A 24,306-nucleotide genomic window follows, 5' to 3' on the forward strand; every position below is an offset into this window, starting at 1 on the left:
ACAAAGAAGCACCATAGTCCAGGGAGTACTCTAAGAAGTAGGATTCCTGGTATTGAGAAAGAATGGTGTTGATTTTCCAGGCTCTAATCCTTTAGGCCTTAGGGGTGTATACTGCTCCTTGAGATGCTGTGGGTGTTGGGACTGGTTCTGTACTCCTTACCATAAAATAACAGTTCTTACTTGGAAGATATTCTATCTCACACCTGGTGTTGGGGTCTGCCTTTTTTTGTCTTGGGGCAAGGACACGGGGATTGGGATGAGAAAACTGAGAAGTGGAGACTGGTATTGGCTAAGAGAGGGGAATGGGATGAAGAGACAAAAGTGGGGAAGAAAGGGTGGAGCAGATGGAGCCAGGCTTGGGGAGAACAGGCAGAAGATTTTTGTTGCCCACTGGAGCATACTCCCTGCAGAGCCTGAAATGAAATGAAACCCAAGATCCGTGAGTCTTACCATTCTTCTGCTGCCAGCAAATATCTGTGAAATGCATTGACAAGCATCCCATCCCCCCCCCTTGTGCTGAAACACACAAATCATGACAACCTACTACTGCAGTCAATTACTCCCTTAGCTCAAGTGGCAGAGATCTATGTGGTTGATCTAAAGGTCCCAACCCTGCTGATGACCCATTGAGGTAGGGAGCGGGGTCAGTATAATGTCACCTGATGAAATTTGGTAGGCTCAGTTTGCTTTTTGAAAAATATAGGAAGTTACACTTTCTACTACATTAAAAGAATATTGCTATGGTGCACTGAATGAGGCAGGGATCCTATGGAAAAAATGTCATCATATTGTGACAGATATGGCAATTTCTTGCCATATCCTTGAGAGACCTTACTGAATTAAGTTTTAAAGTATATTTGGGATCTATTGTATTAAATTAATGATTTATGTATGACTGTGTCCTACTCCAGGGGGGAGGGCTGCCACAGCTCCTCCAGGAACCAAAAATACTGTGTAGGAATTAAGGCAGATCAGCCAGATTGTAATATCCTCAGAGATACTACTTCCTGGGAAGGCTTGCATATACTAGTTCAAACTGGATTCTCCAAAGACCAAGAGACAAAGAAAGGACTTTTGGGTAAATAGCCTGAGTTTAAATTTCCTCTGTGCTCTTCTTCCTGGTCCAGCAGACAGACAGGACTTTCTGCCAAAGAGGGGCTCCAACCCTTGCAGAAGGGTAGGAAAGACTTTAGCCTACTACGGCCCCATAAGGCTTAGGGGTAACCTCTGATGAGCTTTTAGCATACATATAGGAACTTCTATAGTTTTATGTGTTTTCTCTGCAATGCTTTTACCTGAAGCATAAATGCACTTGCTTAGAAAGAGCTGCATAGTAACTTGTAACTTCTGGCAATATGCTTGTTATAGCCCTTGGAGAGAAAGCAAAACACAGGTGCTTACCTCTTAGACAGACTTGCTTGCTGGGGTATCGTAGTGTAAATCAGAGAGCTGTGCAATCTTAAAACCCTGAGTCAGCAGAGGGAAAGACATGCATCTGCGCCCAGGAGAGGTGATGGCTGGGAGCCAGAAACCTTTAAGTGGGTGCCCTTAAGGGACCACGGAGAGGGAATACAAGTGCAATTATCCTGAAACTGTGACATATAATTAATTACTGTAATATAATGCATACCACAATGAGATTGCTGTGTTTACTTGCATAGTTTCAAGATTATTTTTTTGTTTTAGTTTGAACATACCTATTTTCTCAATATGATTATTTGTATTGTAGTAGCACCTAGAGGCATCAGTCAAGTTGAAGTTCTGTTGTGCTCGGTGCTATGCACACATAGCATTTACAGTCTAAGGGTTATGCCTACGTAACATTTTGGAGCAAGCAGGAGCGAGCCTCCCAGCCTGGGTCAGCAGACTTGCACTAGTGCTAGCATTCTAAAAACAGCTGTATAAACAGCGCTTTGAAGGTGTGGCTCGGACTTGGAGCTTTGACCCTGAAGACTAGGGAAGGGGGTAGGCTGGGCTTCAGAGCCCAAGCTCCAGCCCAAGCCACAACTTCAAAGTGCTGTTTATACAGTAATTTTTAGAGCACTAGTGCAAGTTTTAGGCGTTATTTGAAATGTGCAAGAATGGAAGTTTGGCAGGTATATATTGGAATGAAATTCCAATTATAAGGGGCACTGTTTGGGGGGGGAGGGGTGAGCCTTAAGTGATTATGGGAGAAGTAGATGAGTGTGTTTAGATTAATGGTGTCATTGAAATGGAAATGGTGGGGGAAAACAAAAGACAAAGGGTAGAATTTTGAAAAGCATCTCTCCATTTTCAAAAGTGACTTGAGTTGTGTCTAAAGTCACTTAGGTGCTTTTGAATGTTTTACCTAGATGACAGTTGCATAGATACGCAATATATGGTATACTGATTCAATTTAAGTAATTCTAGCTATATACTGTGCAAACTTAAACTCAAGTGGGAATTCTAAATAAGTTGTACGTTTAAAAGAAAAATCTGATTTAAATTTTTAAATCTTTTCTCAATTTAATTTAAGAAACGCTGCCATATAATTTTGTACCTGTCCTGTTTTGTTGTTGTTGTTGTTCATATTAAAATAAAACCAAAAGTATCCCCAGGACCTCAAGGTTTGACTAGTCATTCAGGTCAAAAAGGGACAACAATATTTATCTTTGGAATTTCAGAAGGATAGTGTTTTGTAGAGCATAATTTCTGGAGAAACAGCAGACGGCAGGGGAGGATGAATTGCGCTGCAGTGGTAAAGTCCAGCAAAGGATTTAGTGAACACTGATGTTACCAGGAATGAAGCAGCAGTGGAATATTGTTCCTCACTGTGACACAGAAGTCTGTTGGTGCCAGCTGGCAAAGAGTTCACTACTCTGTATCAGCAACTCCTAACAGGCCTGACAAACTCACTAGACCTAGCACATCGATTTTGTGGTATTTATTCATATAGTGTCTTGTACGGTATCAGTTGAAAGCTGGTGTAATGCTGGTCATTAATATCTTTATGAAATGTAGGTACTGACAATATTTTAAAAGTTATGTGTATATACTGAAAATATATCCTGAGAGTATGTATGAAAGTATGAGTCACCACAGAGACGCATATTCTCTCAGAGCAGGAGAGTTTGTCCATCTAGCTAGCTAAATGATATGTAAATTAAGCATTGTATTGTTTCACTGTGCCTCCCATCACCGGTCTGAACTGAATGCTAATAAAAACCAGACGTGTGAAGTCAATAGGAACCAGAGAATAAACACTAATGGGCTTTACTGACTGAGTGGAGAAAAATAATTTTAGGGGGACTGTTAAGGTTCCTTTCCCACTCTGAACTCTAGGGTACAGATGTGGGGACCTGCATGAGAACCTCTGAGATTAACTACCAGCTTAGATTTGGTTTTGCTGCCACCACCCAAATTATTTATGAGTTATTTGGGAAACTTTGTCTACCTCCCCCCGAGAATATTTCCCTCCCAAGTACTATAACCCTTTCCTGGGTAGCCTTGAGAGACTTTACCAATTTTCTGGTGAACACCGATCCAAACCCTTGGATCTTAAAACAAGGAGAAATTAACCATTCTCGCTCCTTTCCCCCACCAATTCCTGGTGAGTCCAGATCCAATCCCCTTGGATCTTAAAACAAGGAAAAATCAATCAGGTTCTTAAAAAGAAGGCTTTTAATTAAAGAAAGAAAGGTAAAAATCATCTCTGTAAAATCAGGATGGAAACTAACTTTACAGGGTAATCAGATTCAAAGAGCCCAGAGGAACCCCCTCTAGCCTTAGGTTCAAAGTTACAGCAAACAGAGGTAAACCCTTTAGCAAAAGGAACATTTACAAGTTGAGAAAACAAAGATAAAACTAACATGCCTTGCCTGGCTGTTACTTACAAGTTTGAAATATGAGAGACTTGTTCCGAAAGATTTGGAGAGCATGGATTGATGTCCGGTCCCTCTTAGTCCCAAGAGCAAACAACCCCCAAAACAAAGAGCACAAACAAATGCCTTCCCCCCTCAAGATTTGAAAGTATCTTGTCCCCCTATTGGTCCTTTGGGTCAGGTGTCAGCCAGGTTACCTGAGCTTCTTAACCCTTTACAGGTAAAAGGATTTTGGTATCTCTGGCCAGGAGGGATTTTATAGTATTGTACGCAGGAGGGTTGTTACCCTTCCCTTTATAGTTATGACAGGGAGTATCGGGGAAAGTTAAAAGGACACCTTTCACTGAGGGAGCAAAAAGGACAGCACTTTTTCCATCAATGAAGTGTGGATCCCCCTCAGTCATGTTGGTTGGTGATGCTGGGAAAGATTGTGTTAGGAGAGAAACTGCTTTAGACAAGGATTTTATCCTGTCAAAGATAAGTTTAGACTCTTATAAGCATGTTATACATCTTGTTTTTTATGTAATCATTTCTGTTTCCATTATCTTTACTCAGTATCTCTTAAATCTTAATCTTTGATAATAAACTTAAGATTGCTTCACTATAACTATTTCTCTGTGCTGTGGTGTTATAAAAATTCTGATCCTGAGTTGTGCCAGTCAAACTATGTGTACTGTCTCTTCGGGGACAGCTTACCTGGTGACTACTGATTGTGAGCAGAGATTGGGACTGGATATTGCTGGAGATGCTCCAAGGACATGGGTGTTGGTGTGTGTCTATCCCTAGCTTGTACAGAGCTGCTGGGGTCTGTGGAGACCTGGAAAACAGTGCTTGTTTGTAATCAGAAGCTGTTGGTTTCAGGGAGCTGAGCCACAGCAGGCACAGACAAGACTGCTTCATGCGAAGGTCAAGTAGTAGTGGTGAGGTACCTCAAAGCCTGGATACCCATCCTTGCCCTTCAGGGGTCAAGACCAGGGAACTAAATTTTTCCATCCTAGAGAAAATAGAGGCTCTGCAGATGCTCCATGCTTTCAGACCTGGCATTCATGTTCACAGTTTTGGAGAAGGGGTTGTATGGGGTTGTGTAGCCTTGTCTATAAAATGACACCTTGCTGACGGTGTGCTGAACTGGGGCAGAATATGGTTTAACTGCAAATATTTTTCCCAATTCTTAGTGTTTTCTTTCCTATACTTTTTTGTTTAAATTCTACATCTTGTGACTTTGTTTTTCGCTTTATTTGAAAAAAAAAAAATGTAGTGAACTCTAACATGGCATTTTCATCAAGCAAAATGCAATTTTTGTGTGTTGTCTATTAATAAAGTTGAACTAAAATGAATTATTTTATTGTTAGTGGAAGTCCTTTGTTTTGTTCTTGAAATTTAATAGTCTTCCCCTCCCCTTTTCACTTGTAGATCTGCTTGTGTGTTTTACAAATAGTGCTGAACAAATTGAGATCAAGTTGGATAGAAATAGCAAATTGAAATTCACCGTTGTGATTCCACTCTAGGCAATTTTTCTGCCTTCTTGAGTCTCTCCTTCCTCATGTCTCCAACTTTTGCATAAAATAGAGGCCTGAATTTTCATAGGTCACTAGTAACTTTTTGGATCCCCAATTTGAGACACCTTAAAAGGGACTGATTTACAGAGAGCAGGTGATCTACACTTTCTAAACATCAGGCTCCTATGAGATGTCTCAAGTTGGACACCCAAAATTACCAGTCACTGAAATTTTAGGCCAGAAGTTAATTGATCTTTTTTATACTTTTCAAATATTCCATTGAAATAGAAAAGAAATCCATATTGGCTCTTTTCACATCAATTATAAATGACTTGCTCTTACACTTATTTGCTGCTGCTTTTGAATACCATGATGCTTCAAACTGTGTAAAATAGTTCTCTTTAAATCTTCTGCTAACGTCATTAAAATGAATAGGTTGCATCTCAGGCCTCAATCTTCATGCCTGGTTTCTATTTTAGCATTCTGCAAAAGCAGCAAAGCCTTATAAACATTCACAGCATTTTTTCACACAGTTTTGAAATATGGCACAGATTGCTAAAATTATTATGAGATATTTTATCATATCAGCATCTTTGCTTTTGAATACACAGTATTAATGCTCTAGGTTGAAAATAATTCATGAGGAGTAAGAAATTGTGTTCAGTCATTTGATGAACTGATGCTAATTTGTAGAATCCTGTTTCTGCAGCTAGCACATACTGCAGTAACAACTGTTCCAAGTACTTTGTCTTTTAGAACAAACATGACTCACCGCCCTTAGGTAAATAGAACTTCAATGTTAATGCTCTGCACATATTGGAGAGACTTTGTTGTAGAATAAACAGTGATTTCATCATTTATATATTTCTAATTAGGCAAAAGCGTAGGTTTAAAGTGTAGTTTGCAGCTTGGCAAAATGAATATATTTGTTAGCAGTCATTTAACCTTAAAAAAACAAAAAACCCACTCCTCTTTGAAATCATTTGGCATTTCTGGATCACTTAGATGCTTCAGAATGCATTCGTCTGTGATATAGGTGCCATAAAACAGCTTATGACAGGTTTTCCCAGATTGGAGTGTGTCGCTTCCGAGTGGGGAGGGACTTCCCAGGCAGGTTAAGAGGCATGAGAGAACAGTACGGGTGGAGAAGGTGCATTATGCCAGATCCCATCCCCTCTAAATCAAATATGCTTTTGAACCTGTGGATAAAGCAGCAGTGGGAGTAGCTCCTTGAAGATCATCCACCCACTATCTCTGCTCCTACATCAGCTCAGTCTCATGCTTCTCTCCTCTCCATGGCACTCAGCTAAACTATGAGATTAGTTGCATGCAGCTACTAAAAGATGCCACAGACCCTTAGCAGCATGTAGCCTTCTGCTGGCTGGGGAACAAGGAAGGCAAACCTCAGAACAAGAAAATAAAGAAGACTAAATTTGAAAATCAAAAAGAAAAAAATAAGAACAAATGCAAAGAATGGGGAGAGAAGAGATGACAGCAACTATGATGCAATGTGGAGCATGAATTCCACAGGTTGTTTATATATAATGTGAATACATGGTCTTCCATTAGCTTTAAATGTAAGCTTCCATAAATTTAATCAAATGACTCACTTGTTATGAGACAGTATGTACCAAAAAGTGATTGATCACTTAGCATTGTATCTTTATAACTGGGCATACCTCAGTCAAGTCCCCTTTCTTCTCTGCTTTAGATTTTATTAATCCTAGTTTGTTGTCCTCCTCTGTAAATGTTTCAGAATTCTAATAATACTTGTTACCCTTTTTAAAGTAATTTAAAGACCTTTTCAGTATAACCTATGTTTTTATCTAACGCAACTAAGACTAAATATGGTACCATAGGTGCTGGAACTAGGGGTGCTAGGGATGTGGCAACACCCCCTGGCTTGGAGTGGTTTCCATCATATAAAGGGTTTATGGTTTGGTTCAATGGCTTTCAGCACCCCCACTATATAGATTGTTCCAGCACCACTGTTATAGTACTTTAAATTGGTACCACAATAAGGTATACCATTGTTAACATTAAGTTTTTGTCAGAGATATTTTTAGTAAAAGTCATAGACAATAAACAAATTCACAGAAGCCTGTGACCTGTCTCTAACTTTCACTAAAAAATATCCCTGGCAAAAAGGGTAGGCAGGTTCAGCACCCACTGCTGCTGGGGCTCCTGGGTCCTGCACTACTGCGGTGTGTGGGAACTCTGGGGCCCGCCTGCCTGTGGGGCTGGGCTGCTGCGGGGTCCCCTTGCCCCTGGGACAGCTGGGAGCTGCAGGTTACCCCAGCCGCTGCTCAGGGCTGGGCAGCTGCGGGGAGTCACCGCCGGCTGCCCGCCCACGGCTGGGCAGCTGTGGGGTCCGTTCGTGTGGCTGGGCAGCTGCGGGGTCTGCCGACCGCCTGTCCCTGCCGCGGCTGAGCAGCTGTGGGGTCCCCCCACCAGGGTGGGGAGCTGCAGGGGCGGGGTTGGCTGGGATCTCCAGTCATGGAGGTCAATGGTAGTCATGGATTCTGTGATCTCCGTGACATAATCGTAGCCTTAAACATTGTGTGGTAAAATAAAGATCCAACAGAAGGTGAATGGACTATAAGGCGGATAGAAAGCTGGCTAGATCGTCGGGCTTAACAGGTAGTGATCAACGGCTCAATGTCTAGTTGGCAGCCGGTATCAAGCGGAGTGCCCCAGGAGTCAGTCCTGGGACCGGTTTTGTTCAACATCTTCATTAATGATCTGGATGATGGGATGGATTGTACCCTCAGCAAGTTCGTGGGTGACACTAAGCTGGGGGAGAGGTAGATACACTGGAGGGTAGGGATAGGGTCCAGAGTGACCTACACAAATTGGAGGATTGGGCCAAAAGAAATCTGATGAGGTTCAACAAGGACAAGTGCAGAGTTCTGCACTTAAGACGGAAGAATTCCATGCACTGCTGCAGGCTGGGGACCGATTGGCTAAGCAGCAGTTCCCCAGAAAAGGACCTGGGGATTACAGTGGACGAGAAGCTGGATATGAGTCAACAGTGTGCCCTTGTTGCCAAGAAGGCTAACGGCATATTGGGCTGCATTAGTAGGAGCATTGCCAGCAGATGTACGGAAGTGATTATTCCCCTTTATTCGGCACTGGTGAGGCTACATCTGGAGTATTGCTTCAAGTTTTGGGCCCCCGCTACAGAAAGGATGTGGACAAATTGGAGAGAGTCCAGCGAAGGGCAACAAAAATGATTAGGGGACTGTGGCACATGACTTATGAGAAGAGGCTGAGGGAACTGGGCTTATTTAGTCTGCAGAAGAGAAGAGTGAGGGGGGATTTGATAGCAGTCTTCAATTACCTGAAGGGGGGTCCCAAAGAGGATGGAGCTAGGCTATTGTCAGTGGTGGCAGATGACAGAACAAGGAACAATGGTCTCAAGTTGCAGTGGCGGAGGTCTAGGTTGGATATTAGGAAAAACTATTTTACTAAGAGGGTGGTGAAGCACTGGACTGGGTTAACTAGGGAGGTGGTGGAATCTCCAACCTTAATGGTTTTTAAGGCCCAGCTTGACAAAGCCTGGCTGGAATGATTTAGTTGGGGTTGGTCCTGCTTTGAGCAAGGGGTTGGACTAAATGACGACCTGAGGTCTCTTCCAATCCTAATCTTCTATGATTCTAAGATTTACAGACATAAGAACCTAGAAATCTGAGAGACTGTAAGCCCCTTCTGGTATATATGATGAACTTGCTATAACAGGAAGCAGGTATTCCTAGAAAACCAGGGCAAGGTTAGTTGTTTCCATCTTCAGTTCAGTGTTCATGTTACATCCATCACAGCAGAAGAATGATCATGAGTTTGTATTCTTCTTTGAGGTGGAATGAGCTATGCCCCAAGCATCTGGATTGGTATATAATCTCCAGGAAGAGATGTTCCCTCCAAGATAACTTTTCCCCCTTCACTCATTCTTAAACATCTGAACCATTAATGTTCACACTTTCCAAAAAGTTAATTATGAGGCTGTGGCATTAAAATTTCTGTGGGCATATTGTATCATTCTTTTTGCTTCACTAAGATGAGCTGCTCTATTAATTCTTTCCTGGTGAATTGTGGGAGAACTTGTCTGTCCTTTTGGGGCACTTGCTGGGAATTTAGGGAAGGTATTGGAGGACTAGCGGTATCCACATTGCAGAATGGTCACATTAGCTGCTGAAGAGTTGTGCTAACTCAAGCTTTAGCATACACCCCATGACAGGCTGGCAAACTTGAATTAAAAGCACCACCATGCTCCTGGCTTTTTGTGTGTGGGCATGATTCAAGTAGGGGCAACACTTGACCTATAACTTGAGTTAACTTTGCATGGAAGACAAATGCTAAGATGACAAGACATTCTATAGCAAGAAAAGTTACATTACCGCATCAGAGAGCTTTCAGAACCTTTTCTCCCTTATTTAAGGAAAATCATGAGCTCCTTGTACTGCGTGTTCTAATGAGTCTATGAATCTATGAATAGGTTCACTATCATCAGGAATATGTTCAGCTTGGTGTCCTTCAAGTGTAGTAAAATGATCAAAAATAATAATTCCAAGCAGCATTACAAATAAGTGTTTGTTTACTTTTATTTTAAAACAATCACAATTACAGTGCTATAGTGAAATGTAATTAAAATAAGAATTTACAGGGCATTGTCACCACACTATCAAAATCAGATATTAGAATAATTCAATTTTGAGGGCTAAATTAGTTATTTATCAAGAGCTAAGTTTTATTGATTGCCAGGAACATATACAGGATTACTTTTTTATAGCAGAGCCATTAGCAACAGCTAAAGTTGAGATTGTGCTCAGTCTCTCCTCCTATACCCAAAAGAACTTTAGCATTACAAGAAAAAACAAACCACAAATTTATGAAAACCAGGAATTGCATGGTTAAGATGCTTCTTCACATACAGTGTAATCACACAGCCTTAATTCTTTGTGCACAGGGAGGCCAGCATCTTGATCCCTTCTCTTGGGAATGAGGACTATATTCTGAAACTGCAGAAAACTAATTTTAGGATATCCTCCATTGTGGTGTTAACCTTTTTAATTGTGACTATGTAGCTGGAAACAAAGAGGAGAGCGAGCTCAGTGTGTCCAGTGTGCTCTGTCAACCATAAGCAATTATTTTCCATATTATTGTTGCTACAGAGGCCACATTAAGGGTCCTGTTGCATTGTATGAGGATGAGTCATGGTCTGGAATTGTGGGGGAACAGAATATAGTTTTGGTTGGTTTTTTTTTTTTGGTAATGGCAGGATGAGATATTGTGAAATTCCCACTACATATTGCCATCCCAGTGAGACAGAGTTAAGATTGTGTGTGTGTGAAAAAGCACCTTAATTGCACATTTCTTGGTTTTCATAAGTTTGTGATTAGTGTTAAAAGAAATACATTTCCTGGTTTTCCGACGTTTAGGTTTGGCATTTTGAAATCCCACAGTCAGAAAAGATATGAAGACAAGGTGGCACTGTTGTGCAGCAGCAAACAACTCCACCATAACCAAGTATTTTGTAAGTGAATTTCCTCTGGTTTGGGTCTGCTTTCCTATGACTGGGATATCAAGTTTTAGCAGACAATATTAAACTTTGTTTTGAATCTAAGAGTTTGACTCAGGCGGTCATCATTGATAAGTCTTCCAAAAACACAGCCAAGAGAGTCTGTGTGTACAACAGCTCTTTTCAGAGTAATTATCTCACGAAAGGAAAAGACCTAATCTTTATTGACAATTCTATGTTACGCCAAGCACAACAATGGCCCTAAGCATACACCATCTCTGGACATCCCATCTGATCTCTTCAGGAGTATGGCAATAAAGTGGCTATAGTGAACTTGGTAGGTAGCTTAGGGAATGCTACAGTAAAATGGTGGCTCCAGAAATAACTGGAAGCATAGTCGCCCGTTTAAAAATAAAAGCTACACAAAACACAACACTGGTCCATGAGTTTTCAGTTTAACCAAACACTCCACTCCCCATTTTCCTTCCTGTCCCAGGACCCTCTACAAAGTGATTCTCTGGAGCATGGGCTGACTGTTCCTTATCCTCAAATCAGTCAAAGTTAGCTCCTGAGTCCTGGATTAGCCAAAATAGCTTATTAAGGTTCATGGGCATTTTGTGGGTGGCCCATATGAGCCTTCTAAGGCTCAGAAGTGTAGGTTGGCCGCCAGGGAGCCTAATGATGGAAGACTTGGATGTAGACACATAGTTTTTGGATCAGTGAGCTTCCTGAAGTTCAGTGTCAGGCTTCTCTGTGCACATCTCAGTAAGTTGGTTACAGGGTCACTACCCAGCATATTCATGACCCATGAGTCTTTTTATTCCTGCACAACAGAGGTCTAGGGTTCCCCATTCTTGACAGGGCTGGAGCTATGCCATAGTGGCAGCAAGTGCCTTAACCACAGGACTATCGTCCCCTCCCACACCATTTCTTCCTTCCTCATTCTCTGCACAAAATTCCATCGTGCAACTATTTGCTAGGCAAACTCACTTATATATCTGTCCTTTATAGAGCTGGATAGGTAACAGTAGCCCCAGTGTATGGACAGCTTAGCCAGGCACAGATCTGGCGTAACCTTTTAGGTGCAGTGTGGCTGAGAGGATGAGATTTGATTCTGCTATTTGAGGGAGCTGGATTGTATTCCTTGCTTTGCCAGAGGTGACCTTGTGCCAGGCTTCTGACCTACCAATTTTCAGGCCAACCTGACTTCCTTGGTAGATTTTAGAGAGGATACAAAATATGTTTTTAATCAGTAATTTAGCTGCAACCTTAACTTAATTGGAAAAATGGGGGGGGGGGGAACCCTCCAGATATTTTCTCAGATAGTACCATAATGACCCTTGGATGGTAGCTGTGGGGATTGAACACCTTGAGTTCATACCACAAACCTCTTGAACTTCACTTAATGCATTTTGCTGATAGCAAAGTAGGACCCTGGAGATCAAGGTTCCTGAATTAAATTCTAGTCTCTATAAAGAAAGTGTGGTATGTTAGTTTCATAGATGGTTATAGATAAGATAGCCAAGTACGTAGATTTGACACATTCATTCTGAAAGGGAGTGTGTTTAGGTGAATGAGACTTTGGATCTGCCATACTAGAGAACTGAATTCTGTTGTAGCTCTGCTAGAAGTGATTTTGTGCAATCTTTCAGTCTCTAACTGTAAAATGGGTGCAGTGATAAATTGCTTTACCTCAGAGATATGAGGCCTTGGTCAATAAGTCTGTGAACTGCATAGAAATCTTAACAGCAGTCAGTGAAAGAGGCACGCTAGAGGGTGGAGCTGGTTCAGCAGCTGAACTCAGTTCCATTTTAACACCATTTAGTAACAGCTTTGTGTCTATGCTAGACTTCCTGTTCTTCATCCCAAGGACAAAGCTGTACTTGTCAGAGTGTCCAGTGTGATGTAGCCATAAGCTTGAGTTCAGCTGTGAGCTGAGCCTGCTCCTTTCTGAAGAGAGTCTGTCTGCTGTGATTCAGCTCTATTCCTACTCTTAATCCGATTCAGCTCTACTCTAATGTCTCATCGCTACTCGAGTGTCTTCTACAGTGACAACACTGCCGCTTGCATGGCTTTGTGATGCGCATGCATCTGTATATAAAATACATTTTCTCTTTTTGCAGACACACGATGAACACACTCATACAAGATACAGCTAGCTGAACAGCTATAAAATGCCCAAATTTGGGTCTACAAAAGCAGCTCAGATTGAAAATTCTGACAGTGATAGCACCATGGTGGAGAAACCAACTGGAAGAAAGGTAAAAAGGAAATGTAATTAAATAAATTACACCGGAATACGATTAATTTTATAGGACTATATAACATGTATGAACCATAAGAAACCATATCATAGGTCAAGGTATGCCATTACAACCCTAGGAAATATATGTGAATCTGTATTTTGGTATCCTGGTCTTTAAAAATCTAGCTAAAATAGATTACAGGTTTTTGATTGTTAATATGCTCATCAGTATATGTGCAGCAGACATTAGGAATTTTTAAAAACCTTTTACTCTTTCAGTTTAATATTAAAAGAAACTGGACATGCTGAATTTATTTTTATTGTGCTATTCGTGTCTTATGTCATTTGATGTCTTTACGTATTGATGTTGCTATTTTAGATTACTGCATTTAATTCTATATATATGTACCGGTATGTGTAGTTTTAGTAGCTTTTTCTGAATTCCTCTAGAAAAAGCACAGATCAATGTTGTAAACACAAATACATTCCTTGCGTAGGACAGGCCGTTGTTGAGTGTTTGACATTTGACTTCCAGCCTTAATACAGAAAAAAGATGTGTAATTACCTTAGAAATGCTGCAGTTCCTGGAGTGTGAGTCTACTTTAAAAATTGTGTGATTTAGTTTTTGAGTGAAGCAAAAAAAGTAAGATAAAGTTGACCCTAAGCAGTATACCGTTTGTTGTTATATGATTATGCAAACTGAAATTTTACTCAGTAATATTACTGTCTCACCCATTTTCAAAACTTCTAAGACCCAGTTATGATGAACTCTGTGTAAGTGTGCTACAGAGAGTTCTTTGGGGTACCTGTACATGTAATGAGCATCCATAATTTGGCAGTAGGGCTCAGAGACATTGAGGGGGAGGTAGTGCTGTCTACAGCACTATCAAATCCCAGAAGGTGGTATGCCAGGGTGCCATACATTGTCCTCTTCTGTACAATAGTTACATTGGGGAGAGGGTGTGCTAAGTGATGCTACCCAGTATTATTCTTCCCCCTCTTCTGCCAATGGAGATATTATGTCTTTCAAAGGTGTAAAGATTCCAGGTAGAAAAACTCAGGTTGTTGTGTTGAAAGGGTGCTGGGCTTGAAGTTGTTAAAGTACTGATAGAATCCTTGTTTTACCGTTGGAACATTAAACAGTAATTGTGGCTCAGGTTTTACGTAAAGCAAATACTCCTACTGTAACAATCACCATCAATACCTCTTAAACCATTTATTAAACACTTAAAAAGAAAGATAATTTGAAACCTAAATTGTTAAAATTAATTTGTACTTAATTTCCCTTATTTTCTTTAGCTGTACAGTCTTTTAAAAGGAAAATCCATTGCTTGACATTCTCTCAGTTGGTATTAAATAACCTTGAGAAAAAGAGTTAGTTACAGGTGTTACCTCTTGAGTTGTTGGAGTCAATCCTGTTTCTTTTTAAGATGAAGCTAAGCTAATTAATATGAAGGGGGTGAGAGAAAACAACAACAACAACTAACAAGGTGAAGATTTAGGTTCTGTTTCTGCTGATTGCAGTTTAACTTCTGGAAAATCACGGCACAGAACACAATATATAACTTTGTTTGCCACTCCTGGAATCTGGCAAACTGAATTGGGCTTTTAAGACATTTATTTCAGCTTGCCTTTTTGGTCACAGAAAAGTAATGCAAAGTTATACTTTTCCTGGCTAAGATGGAAGGAGGAAAGAGGAAGATGAGGAAGAGGTTAGAGAAATAAAGTAGGGGAAAGAAATTGACGTGCAAGGGAAGAAATAATGGTAAGAACCTTATGTTCACATCCAAATTCTTAGGATTTGGCCAACCTGATGGAGTAGATGGTGTCATTTAGTGAGGATATTGTTCAACATCAGGAAAGTGGTTCAAAGGTAAATCCTGGGGTCCCATCAGGTGGTGAGGATGGGAAAAGTCAACACAGTGAAGCTCACTGGTACACAGTAACATCATTTTTTGCTCCTCACTCCTAAATAAGTTGTCTAGTGCTTCCAAGAAAAACTGTCCAAAAGAGATGGCAGCCAAGTCTCATCAGAATTAACCAATCAAAACAGTTATCCAGTGGTTTCATATACGGATGCTTCCTGTCATCTTAACCACTTTTGTCTATTGCTGAAACATTTTTGTGATATCCCAGGAACTTTGAAAACCCATAATACATAGATTTTAATTCTTACACATCCTGTCTGTGCCAGCATTTTCAATTTCAATTTGTTTATTTTTAATAACAATTTTATATAATGCCTGTATAGGCTGAAACAACTTTTTATCGTCTTTTACCCCTTTAAACAGTTTGACATTATCCCAGGACACAAGCCTCAAAGCAAGACAATGCACCTCTTTTGCACTGTCTAGCACATCATTGCTCTGTCAGAGGTATAATTTTACATATAGGTAATACATTTGTTCATAGATTTGAGTATATTGTTTCACTGCATTAATCCCTCAGAGCAATTGTAATTTCTTACCTGGGGTAAAAGGAACAAATTGATCACACTCTTAGTGACTGCATAAAACCACTTCATTGTCACATGAGCTCTGAAGAACCTTGTCACTATTTGGTTATTCAATCACCAAAATCTTTGTTGTGTAAATTAAGTTTGCTGAAATTTCAGTCACCAATACAAACACAAAAAATATGGGAAATTCCTAGTTAATTTCATCCTTCCACACTGCCCCATATTCATTTCAGATTACCTTTTCCAATGCTACTACCCATCAACATACCTACCTTCTCTAGCATGTACACAACTTCATACTCCAGCTATGGATTGGAAAAATAAGTATGTGGTTATATTGATGTTAAACATAAAAATATTGAATACTGTGTTGATTAAGAAGAATGCAGGTTGAAATGGTATTTACAGTTGTGTGTGGAAATAGGGAATATATTGAATGATGCTGTTTTGTGACCAGAGGAAGATGTAGAACTATATTTTGGATTTTCCAGGATTATGCAATTTAAACCATGGTGTAAAACATTCAAAAAAATGAAGTCCTGGATAAATTAATATAGTAGTTAATATTTTAATGTTTCACTAGATAGTTTTATAAAGCAGGTTTTTAGCATTCTGCAAAACCTTAGTTTAATTACGTTTTTTGGCTAGTTTTATATAACTAAATCTAGCAAGCAAGATTTTAAATAAATTATCATTTAGACAATCATAAACCCAAACAGTGACTTCTTTGTACATCTACAGGGTTATTAATTGACCTTTGCATTTGAGGGAGGTGCAGTCTATTCTCATGTACAAAAAAATGCACAAACTATTACTAGTGCTAAATTCTTCTGATTCAACCTAGTACCTGTACCAGCACTATAAAATCTTTAGAAGAGTGGATAATCTAAAATGAGTTTGAGCAACAAAAAATCATGAAGCCAAGTGCCTACATTTAAAAAAAAATACAGTTTCAGACCTCTGAAGTAAAAACCAAGCAGTACAAATGAATTATAACAATGTTGCAGAAGGAAATTCTCCCAAGTGTGGCTAAAAGGGCTGGATAATAGGCAAAGACAGCAAAATAAATCTCTTATGGATACTTAAATGTTTAAAGCTTTATAATTTTAAAACTTTGGCTCCTTTTACTATTTGAACTTGATGTGCGAAGGCATTGACACTGATGATTAGACAATACTGTAGTAAAGTTGCTGCAGTAGATTCAGAATGAGGAGATGTCAAGGCAAGAAGCTCATTTCACTAAAATATTTTGGTATTGCAACTCCTTGTCCACACACAATTTTTGATAGTGGTACACAGACAATCACGCCACTGTTCTGTGAAATCAAAAGCAGTTTTGATTTGTGTGATAGTGTGAATTGAAGTTCAAGTGGCTCTGTGTATTTCCACTTATGGGTAATGAGCCGCCTAGAAGTAATGTCAGAACTCATACGAGTCCTTCCTATCCCTTCCCTCAGTGTCCTCCAACATTCTGAGGATGAGACTATGTAAATGGGTGGTGTGTCCTCTACTATCTCAGTTCTTCCAACCAGTGAGCCAGATGGAAGTGAACCACTCCAGTCTATTTGAATCCAGGGGTTTTCTCCACTGATTGCATTTGGAAGGTTTTATAGTTTATAATTGTTATTCTTAGTGTTTAGTTTAGTATAAGGTAGTGTTAAGTATTGGTAGTTTAATGTTGTTATAGAGTCAGTTCCTGTCACTCACTGATGTATCCCTGGGCTGTTTCCTACCTTGCCTTTTATTACCCTGACAGTGACTGCAGTTTCTCTCTCTGCAGCCCCTAGGTGCTTAGCTACTGGACTTTATATAACCTTATAACCTTCACCTCACAGTTCATAAATGGGCATCTCCTGCTTATGTGCCCCTGTTGACCACAGTCAAAACACACCCCTCCCTGGCCTGTTCTCCCCACAGGTTGGACTCTTTTGGACTTTCTTGTTTTCTTGCCTCCAAAGTATAGCCTGAAACCAAAATTACCTTTAAATTATTAGAAAATTGACAATCAATTTAAATGGGAGAAAAAAATCAAATGTTTCAAAATAAGTAATAGACTTACTCTTAACATATGGTTTTGTATCAATTTCATATTATTAGATCGGTATGGTGCCATCCTGCTTAGTTTTAGATATATTATTGAAAACAAAAGGAAAACATTATATTCATGTATATTCTTTTAACATTTGCAATAAAAGAGTTTTGCCTTTTTTTTTTTTTTTTTTTAAGCCATATCTAGGACTACACCCATATCTATCTAGATAGGCTAAAACCTTAGGCCTGGTCCACACTAACCCCCCACTTCGAACTAAGGTACGCAAATTCAGCTACGTTATTAACGTACCTTAGTCCGAACTTACCGCGGGTCCAGACGTGGCAGGCAGGCTCCCCCGTCGATGCCGCGTACTCCTCTCGCCGAGCTGGAGTACCGGCGTCGACGGCGAGCACTTCCGGAATCGATCCCAGAAGATCGATTGCTTATGGCCGGACCAGGAAGTAAGTGTAGACCTGCCCTTAGTTACTCGGTAGATAATTAAGGTAATAAAATGTTCACCCCTTAAGAGTTCATGCATCTTTCAGTTTCTCTGTCTCTCGTTGACATTGAACCTCTCAACCTCTGCTGTCAGCATGCCCACTTCTGTGTTAATGACATTCTGAGTGGTTAAGAGGCCTATCGATTAAACTTTTTGGCTACTTTAATGGGTTTAGGTGTGAACAATACTTATGATTTAGTGATATCTGAATGTTAGATCTTCTCTACATGGTATGTTCCCATTTTATTCAATAATCTTTCCTTTTTCTTTTTTTCTATTTGCACTAACTTTGAAAAAGGCCTTGTCTTACCTCATGTTAGTTAATCTGTGGTAACTACTACTAAGGAAAATCCTAGTGACAAGGTAGTTTGTAGCTTTCACATGTGTTACCAGGATGAGGGAAAAGACTTTGGGAAACCTAGACTAGTTAACAAGGTAAGAACACACCTGTTTTCCTATTGAAGGTGCACCCAAAAAGTGACCATCCAAGGATCTGGGCCCCAGGAGCATATAGGCAGCAAGTGCCAATAATGGAGCACAGGCAGCAGCGGATTACCGCATGGGCCGATGGGGGCCCCGGACAATTTGGAGGCCCCGCAGGAGTGGCGGGAACTCAGGCCATACCCCCTGCTCCTCCTCTTCCCTCTGAGACCCTGCCTCCAGCCCAGCCTGAAGTCTGTGGAAGAGTGGTGAGCAATGCATATTCCCACTGCCCCCAGGCAGAGCTGGCTGAGCTGCTCGCCTGAGTCAGTACAGGTGCTGGGGTCTAGGGGGTAAGGGGAGGAGCAGGGGGCAGGGCCCCAACATATCTTAATCTGCCTCCTGAGCACAGGTCAAAAATCCAAACAAATATATACAGCATAAACAGATTAATGAATTTTGCTGCAGTTTGATTTCTAGATCTAGTACTGTAGTAATCCAATCTCAAGATGAGAGAGGCATGGATGACAGTTGTATGGTCTGCATCTGAAATAAGTGGTCTTACCCTTTTGGTGTGTGAGGATAGGGGGGGAAAGTGGCATGGCCATTACTGCTACCTGCTCATCTAGTAGCAGGAAGTCTAACTAGATCCTTAGGTTACAAACCCATTCTCTGTTAGTGTAATCAGAAAGGCCCGATTCTTATGTTGTCTGTTTATATCTAATATAATTTCTTAGTGGAGGATATCTGCTCAGTCACAGTCCTTCCCTCATGGAGAGCTAGTCATTGCCATCAATGCTACTCTTTTTTATAGTTTTCCCAAACAGCAGTAGAGTGAAATTCTAATTGTTGTCAGTTTCACTGCAACCTACAGGGTTCTGAATAGCAGCTGTGAAACTGACCAGTCTTGTGAATTTAATTACTGCTACTATTACTTGAGAATGCTATGAACAGAAATACAAGAGAGTGGTGAGAAAATACCAATTCTAGAGCTAGTCAAGACTCTGAAATTGTGGAACTCAGTGATAATGCTGTCTCCATGGCATATAATCATTGCCACATCTGTATTCCTGGTAGGCTGAGGAACTCAGTTGGCTTCCATAATAAATTAGGGTCAGTAGAACTAGCTTCGGTTTTACAGTTTAGTGTAAGTGTGATACAAGAATGAAAAGTTGTCATTTTGCATACATTTGTAATAGTGCAAACTTAGCTAAGGTTATAGAAACAGTATTATTGTGAGAATTAGTAATGTGACAAAGTTCCTCCTCTACCTTGTTGGGTCCTGTGCTTATTGGCGGATTTGCTCGCTTCACAGATTCACCCTGTGGGTCAGGAAACAGTCCAGAGACCTTCCCCTCTGGTAGAAGCTATAGTCCAGGTCAATTCCTCCTGTGTTTGATCAGGAGTTGGGAGGTATGGGGGGAACCCGGGCCCGCCCTCTACTCCGGGTTTCAGCCCAGGGCCCTGTGGACTGCAGCTGTTTAGAGTGCCTCCTGGTACAGTTGCACAACACCTACAACTCCCTGGGCTACTTCCCCATGGCCTCCTCCCAATACCTTCTTTGTCCTCACCACCAGACCTTCCTCCTGATGTCTGATAACGCTTGTACTTCTCAGTCCTCCAGCAGTACGCCTACTCACTCTCAACTTCTTGCACACCTCTTGCTCCCAGTTCCTCTCACACACTTCCACTCCCTGGCTCCCCCTGGCTTGACTGGAGTGAGCCCTTTTATAGCATCAGAGGGGGCCTTAATTAGAGTCAGGTGCTTAACTGCCTCACCTGACTCTTAGCAGGTTAATTGGAGTCAGGTGGTCTATTAGCCTGGAGCAGCCCCTGCTCTGGTCACTCAGGGAACAGAAAACTACTTATCCAGTGGCCAGTATATCTCCCTTCTGCTACTCTGCTGTTCCCAACTGGTCTGGGTCTATCACAGTAAGTAATCGTATAAAGATTGCTCCCCTATGAGAATGTATTAAGGAGCTGAGTTATGCTTTATTATATCTTTCACCTTCCTTTATTTTTTCAGGACATAGGGCTTTTTTATCTCTAATGCACTAGGCACATTTATAGAGCTGTAAAAATAATAAACTAATTTAAAAATTGCATTAACATGGATTTTTTTGTTTGGAATATATATTGTTGCATACATTTTACACAATGCCATCCTGGGAACCGCAGCAGTGAAAGCAGCAACCCAGTGGACTGCTTCTCCCAGGAGCCAGCACCCACGACAGCAGCTCCTCCGGCATGGCTGTGCTGCCCCCCATCCCACCCAGTGGGGCGGGCACCAGGCTCACCAACAGATGTTCCTGGTCATGCTAGTGCAGTAGGCAGGGCTGGGGATGGTACAACCATCCCAAAGGAGCTGTCATCTTGGGGCTCTCAGTCCTGGGAGTGGCTGCCCACCGGGCTGTTGCTTTTTCTGCTGCAGTTCCTAATAGAGCTCTTCAGCTCCGTGGATACTGATTTATATCCGCAGATATAAATTTTGTATCTGCACAGGGCGCTAATAATTTTAGTGTTCGCTAGTTACGTGGTATTTTTTGTGGTTCCCGGGACTGTGGCACTTTGAGCTCTTTAGATGGTATTGTCAGCATTTCAACTTCAGTGTCATTGTTTTCCATTTGTTGGCATTGTGGACTGTGACAAAAAGTCTTTTTTCAAGTGCTGTGCTTCTTGTAAAATCAAAATTCCAGTCTCTAACCTACATATGTGTGAAATATCTGCCGTGCAGGTGCACTGTTTATGCCATCTTCATGCCTACTTCTAACTTCTCAACTTGTTTACCTCTGCCTACGAGTATTTCATCAATGTTACCCAGATAGAGTTTGTGCCAACTGTTTCTCATTCAGATACCTAACTTTCAGATGTTGAGACAACAGGGTCATATACTGTCCACACTTAATGAGGAGACATAGAGCTAAGTGTCATGGGTATATTGCTATCATTATATCCTTAGTGTCTTCTTATCTCCCCCACATATGTTTAACTAGATGTTAAACCTATAGGAGGGATGGCTGGATTGAGTTGTATGGGACACAGGCAAGAGCTCTTGGTGAGAGAGAACAATTGCCTACCTCAACCCTCTGTGTCATATCTAAATGGTAGGAATGGACTCCTCTTAACACAATCCATGTCTACCCTTGCTAGATTTGTAAGAGGATTATCAGCACTTCACAATCAGCAATGTTGAAGGCTGCTGATGTAGCTAACAGTTACAGCAGGGACATTTAAGATCTGTCCCAGACCTTAGGAGAGCTTGTGATTGGTCTTAGATTTCTTTTGTGGTGGCTTAGAAAAACTACCTGTATCCTTTTGAGTTGACGTTTCCAATCTCAGTGGACTCAAATAGGAAAGGTAGATTTTTTTCAGTGGGGTATCATAACTTTTCCTTCAAGAAGTCTCCCTAATTAGACTCATGATTAGGGTATCCTTTGTAATTTAAATCCAGTCCTGTGCAGATTGTGTTATTTCTTTTGAATCTCTGAGGTTTTTAACTTTGATGGCTAGAAAGAATTATCTTCACTTTGGCTGTAGTTTCAACCAGATTGGTCAGATGGTCTATTTGAACTCCACTTTCATTCCTAGTTTTGATTCCGAATAAACCGAAGGTGGTCTTGAGAATTGTACCTTCTTTTCTTTCAAGTGTTTTCTTCCAGTTTCATCTATGCAGGAGATAAATCTTGTACAGATCTCCTCTTCTCCAAAAGTGCCAGAAGAATGCTTTGTTATTCATTGGATGTCTACTGTACTTTGATGTATTACTGTGACAGAATTAGTCAGTCATCTGGTAGTTTGACCTAATTATCCTTTGAGAGTGTCTCAGGATGGGAGGGATGGGGACTAAAATACCTAAATTTCTGTGGCCTACTCAGATGCTATATTTCCAAAGACTATAATGCAAAGAGGACTCCATGTCTTCTCTGTGCTTAAGTACATTGTGCTATGAACAGCAAAAAAATAAAAGGGGGGGCTTTGGCAGAGAAAATCTGTCAAGTAGGCTTTGTTGACTTTGTCCTTTTTTCCAAAGACTGTCCTTTACACGCTTTTGGCTATTACAGCAAAGATGTTAAATTGTATTGCCCCTACTACCCTGCCGTCTTTTTTTTTTATTATTATTTTTCTCTTCCTTGTATAAAGGTATGCCCAAAATGATCCCAAAAGTTTCAAATTTGTGTATCCGAAGAGCCCAGAAAGTATAATTTTACTTGTAAATGTTGCTTTTGCATATAATACCAATCTAAGAAATTTTTTCTAGATTTGCCAAAACCTTTTTCAATGTTACTTGTGAGATTTTAATAAAATCTTTCCAAATAAATAGATTTCACTATTTTTCCTCTCTTGCTTTCCCCCCGTCCCCTCTCTGAGGTGGGAAGGTAGTTTTGAATATATTTTATATTTCATTACTGTATTCAGTTCTGGGTTACATTTGTTCAATATCAGATAGATTATATCTTCTTAATATGATTCTTATGGTATGGGAAGGCAAGAAGTGAGTTGGGACCAAAGGGTGCCATTATTTTAGCATTCCTTTGGTACTGTTCCTGTACTGATCAGTCAAGGAGCCCATCATTCCTGGATTCAGATATTTAAGAAACAGAAACAACATTTAGAGGTAAAATTCTACTTTTTATTCCCTCCCACCCTCACCTTTTTTTTTTTTTTTTTTTAACTTGTGCTTCTAGCAAGAACATAAATTATTTTTCTATTTTTCAGTAGTGGTACTTTGCTTTAACAGTTAAATATGTACGTCATTATTTTTAATAAGTATGCACTGTTTTAGTAAGTACACTATTCTCTATACAAACATTGCTTAGTATACTTTTTGTTTCTATCAGAGCAAGGACAAGATTGCATCGTACAGCAAAACTCCAAAAGTGGATAGGAATGATGTGGGGAAGGAGATGAAAGAAAAGTCTTCCATGAAACGTAAACTTCCTTTTACTATTAGTCCATCCAGAAATGAAGATCGAAATTCAGATACAGGTAGAACACTTTATTTCCTTGGCTAATCATTTGTTGCTGAAATACATCCTGATTATAATTATTTTATGTTATGATAGTGAGTTAAATGCAAAGGATACTAACTAGTATAGATGTGCTTGCTTGTTTCTGATTCAGATCTCAGTCCCATCTGATAGGCTTTCATCCCGTCAGGCACTTGCCGAGAACTTGTATGCTGGCACAATTCTTCTCAGATATTTTTTCCAACAATTCCACAAACTCATCCTTCTGCTTCTATTTTAGTCATAAATCTGCCTCCTTCATTGTCATCTCTAAATGCCCATTTGCTCAAAGAAACATATTGATGAATATGAAAAGACAGAGGTTTAAGTGCCACAATTGAAATACAGTGCATATTGTATGATGCGTCTGACGAAGTGGGTATTCACCCATGAAAGCTTATGCTCCAATACTTCTGTTAGTCTATAAGGTGCCACAGGACTCTTTGTCGCTTTTTACAAATCCAGACTAACACGGCTACCCCTCTGATAATTGAAATACAGCTCCTCTGCCTTCTATAGGCTCACATTCTGTCCTCCTATGTGGAAAGGACTAGGACGGCTAAGCTCATGGAACAAACTGGTCTCAAACCAACCCTGGAAAGAAACTTTTCCTACGGTATAATCTTCTGTGATCTATATAGGATGCAACTGTGTGACACATTCAAGCATATTCAACTAGAATCAATTTCTTTGAGATTCCATGGTCTTTCTTAACATAGCTGTTTTAGAATCAAGAGGGGGAATATTAGGAACCCCCGCCCCCACCTGCACCAACCCACAGTATTTTAAC

At 40.4% G+C, this 24,306-nt stretch overlaps 1 protein-coding gene across 4 annotated transcripts in view; it reads left to right on the plus strand.

Moving 5' to 3' along the window:
• Positions 1 to 24,306, plus strand: part of ANKRD12 (ankyrin repeat domain 12) — a 109,209-nt gene that overhangs the window by 21,098 nt on the left and 63,805 nt on the right. For 3 of the 4 annotated variants that reach the window (XM_065397810.1, XM_065397813.1, XM_065397812.1), the window contains exons 2-3: positions 12,980 to 13,117; positions 23,349 to 23,496. In XM_065397810.1, coding sequence (XP_065253882.1) covers positions 13,031 to 13,117; positions 23,349 to 23,496 — 235 coding nt within the window. In that variant the 5' untranslated portion in view covers positions 12,980 to 13,030. Of the gene's footprint in view, positions 1 to 10,796; positions 10,872 to 12,979; positions 13,118 to 23,348; positions 23,497 to 24,306 lie in introns of those variants that run through there. The other variant, XM_065397811.1, reaches the window with a different exon arrangement.

This window comes from Emys orbicularis, chromosome 2 (assembly GCF_028017835.1).
Source record: "Emys orbicularis isolate rEmyOrb1 chromosome 2, rEmyOrb1.hap1, whole genome shotgun sequence".
Classification (NCBI taxonomy): Eukaryota; Metazoa; Chordata; order Testudines; family Emydidae; genus Emys; species Emys orbicularis.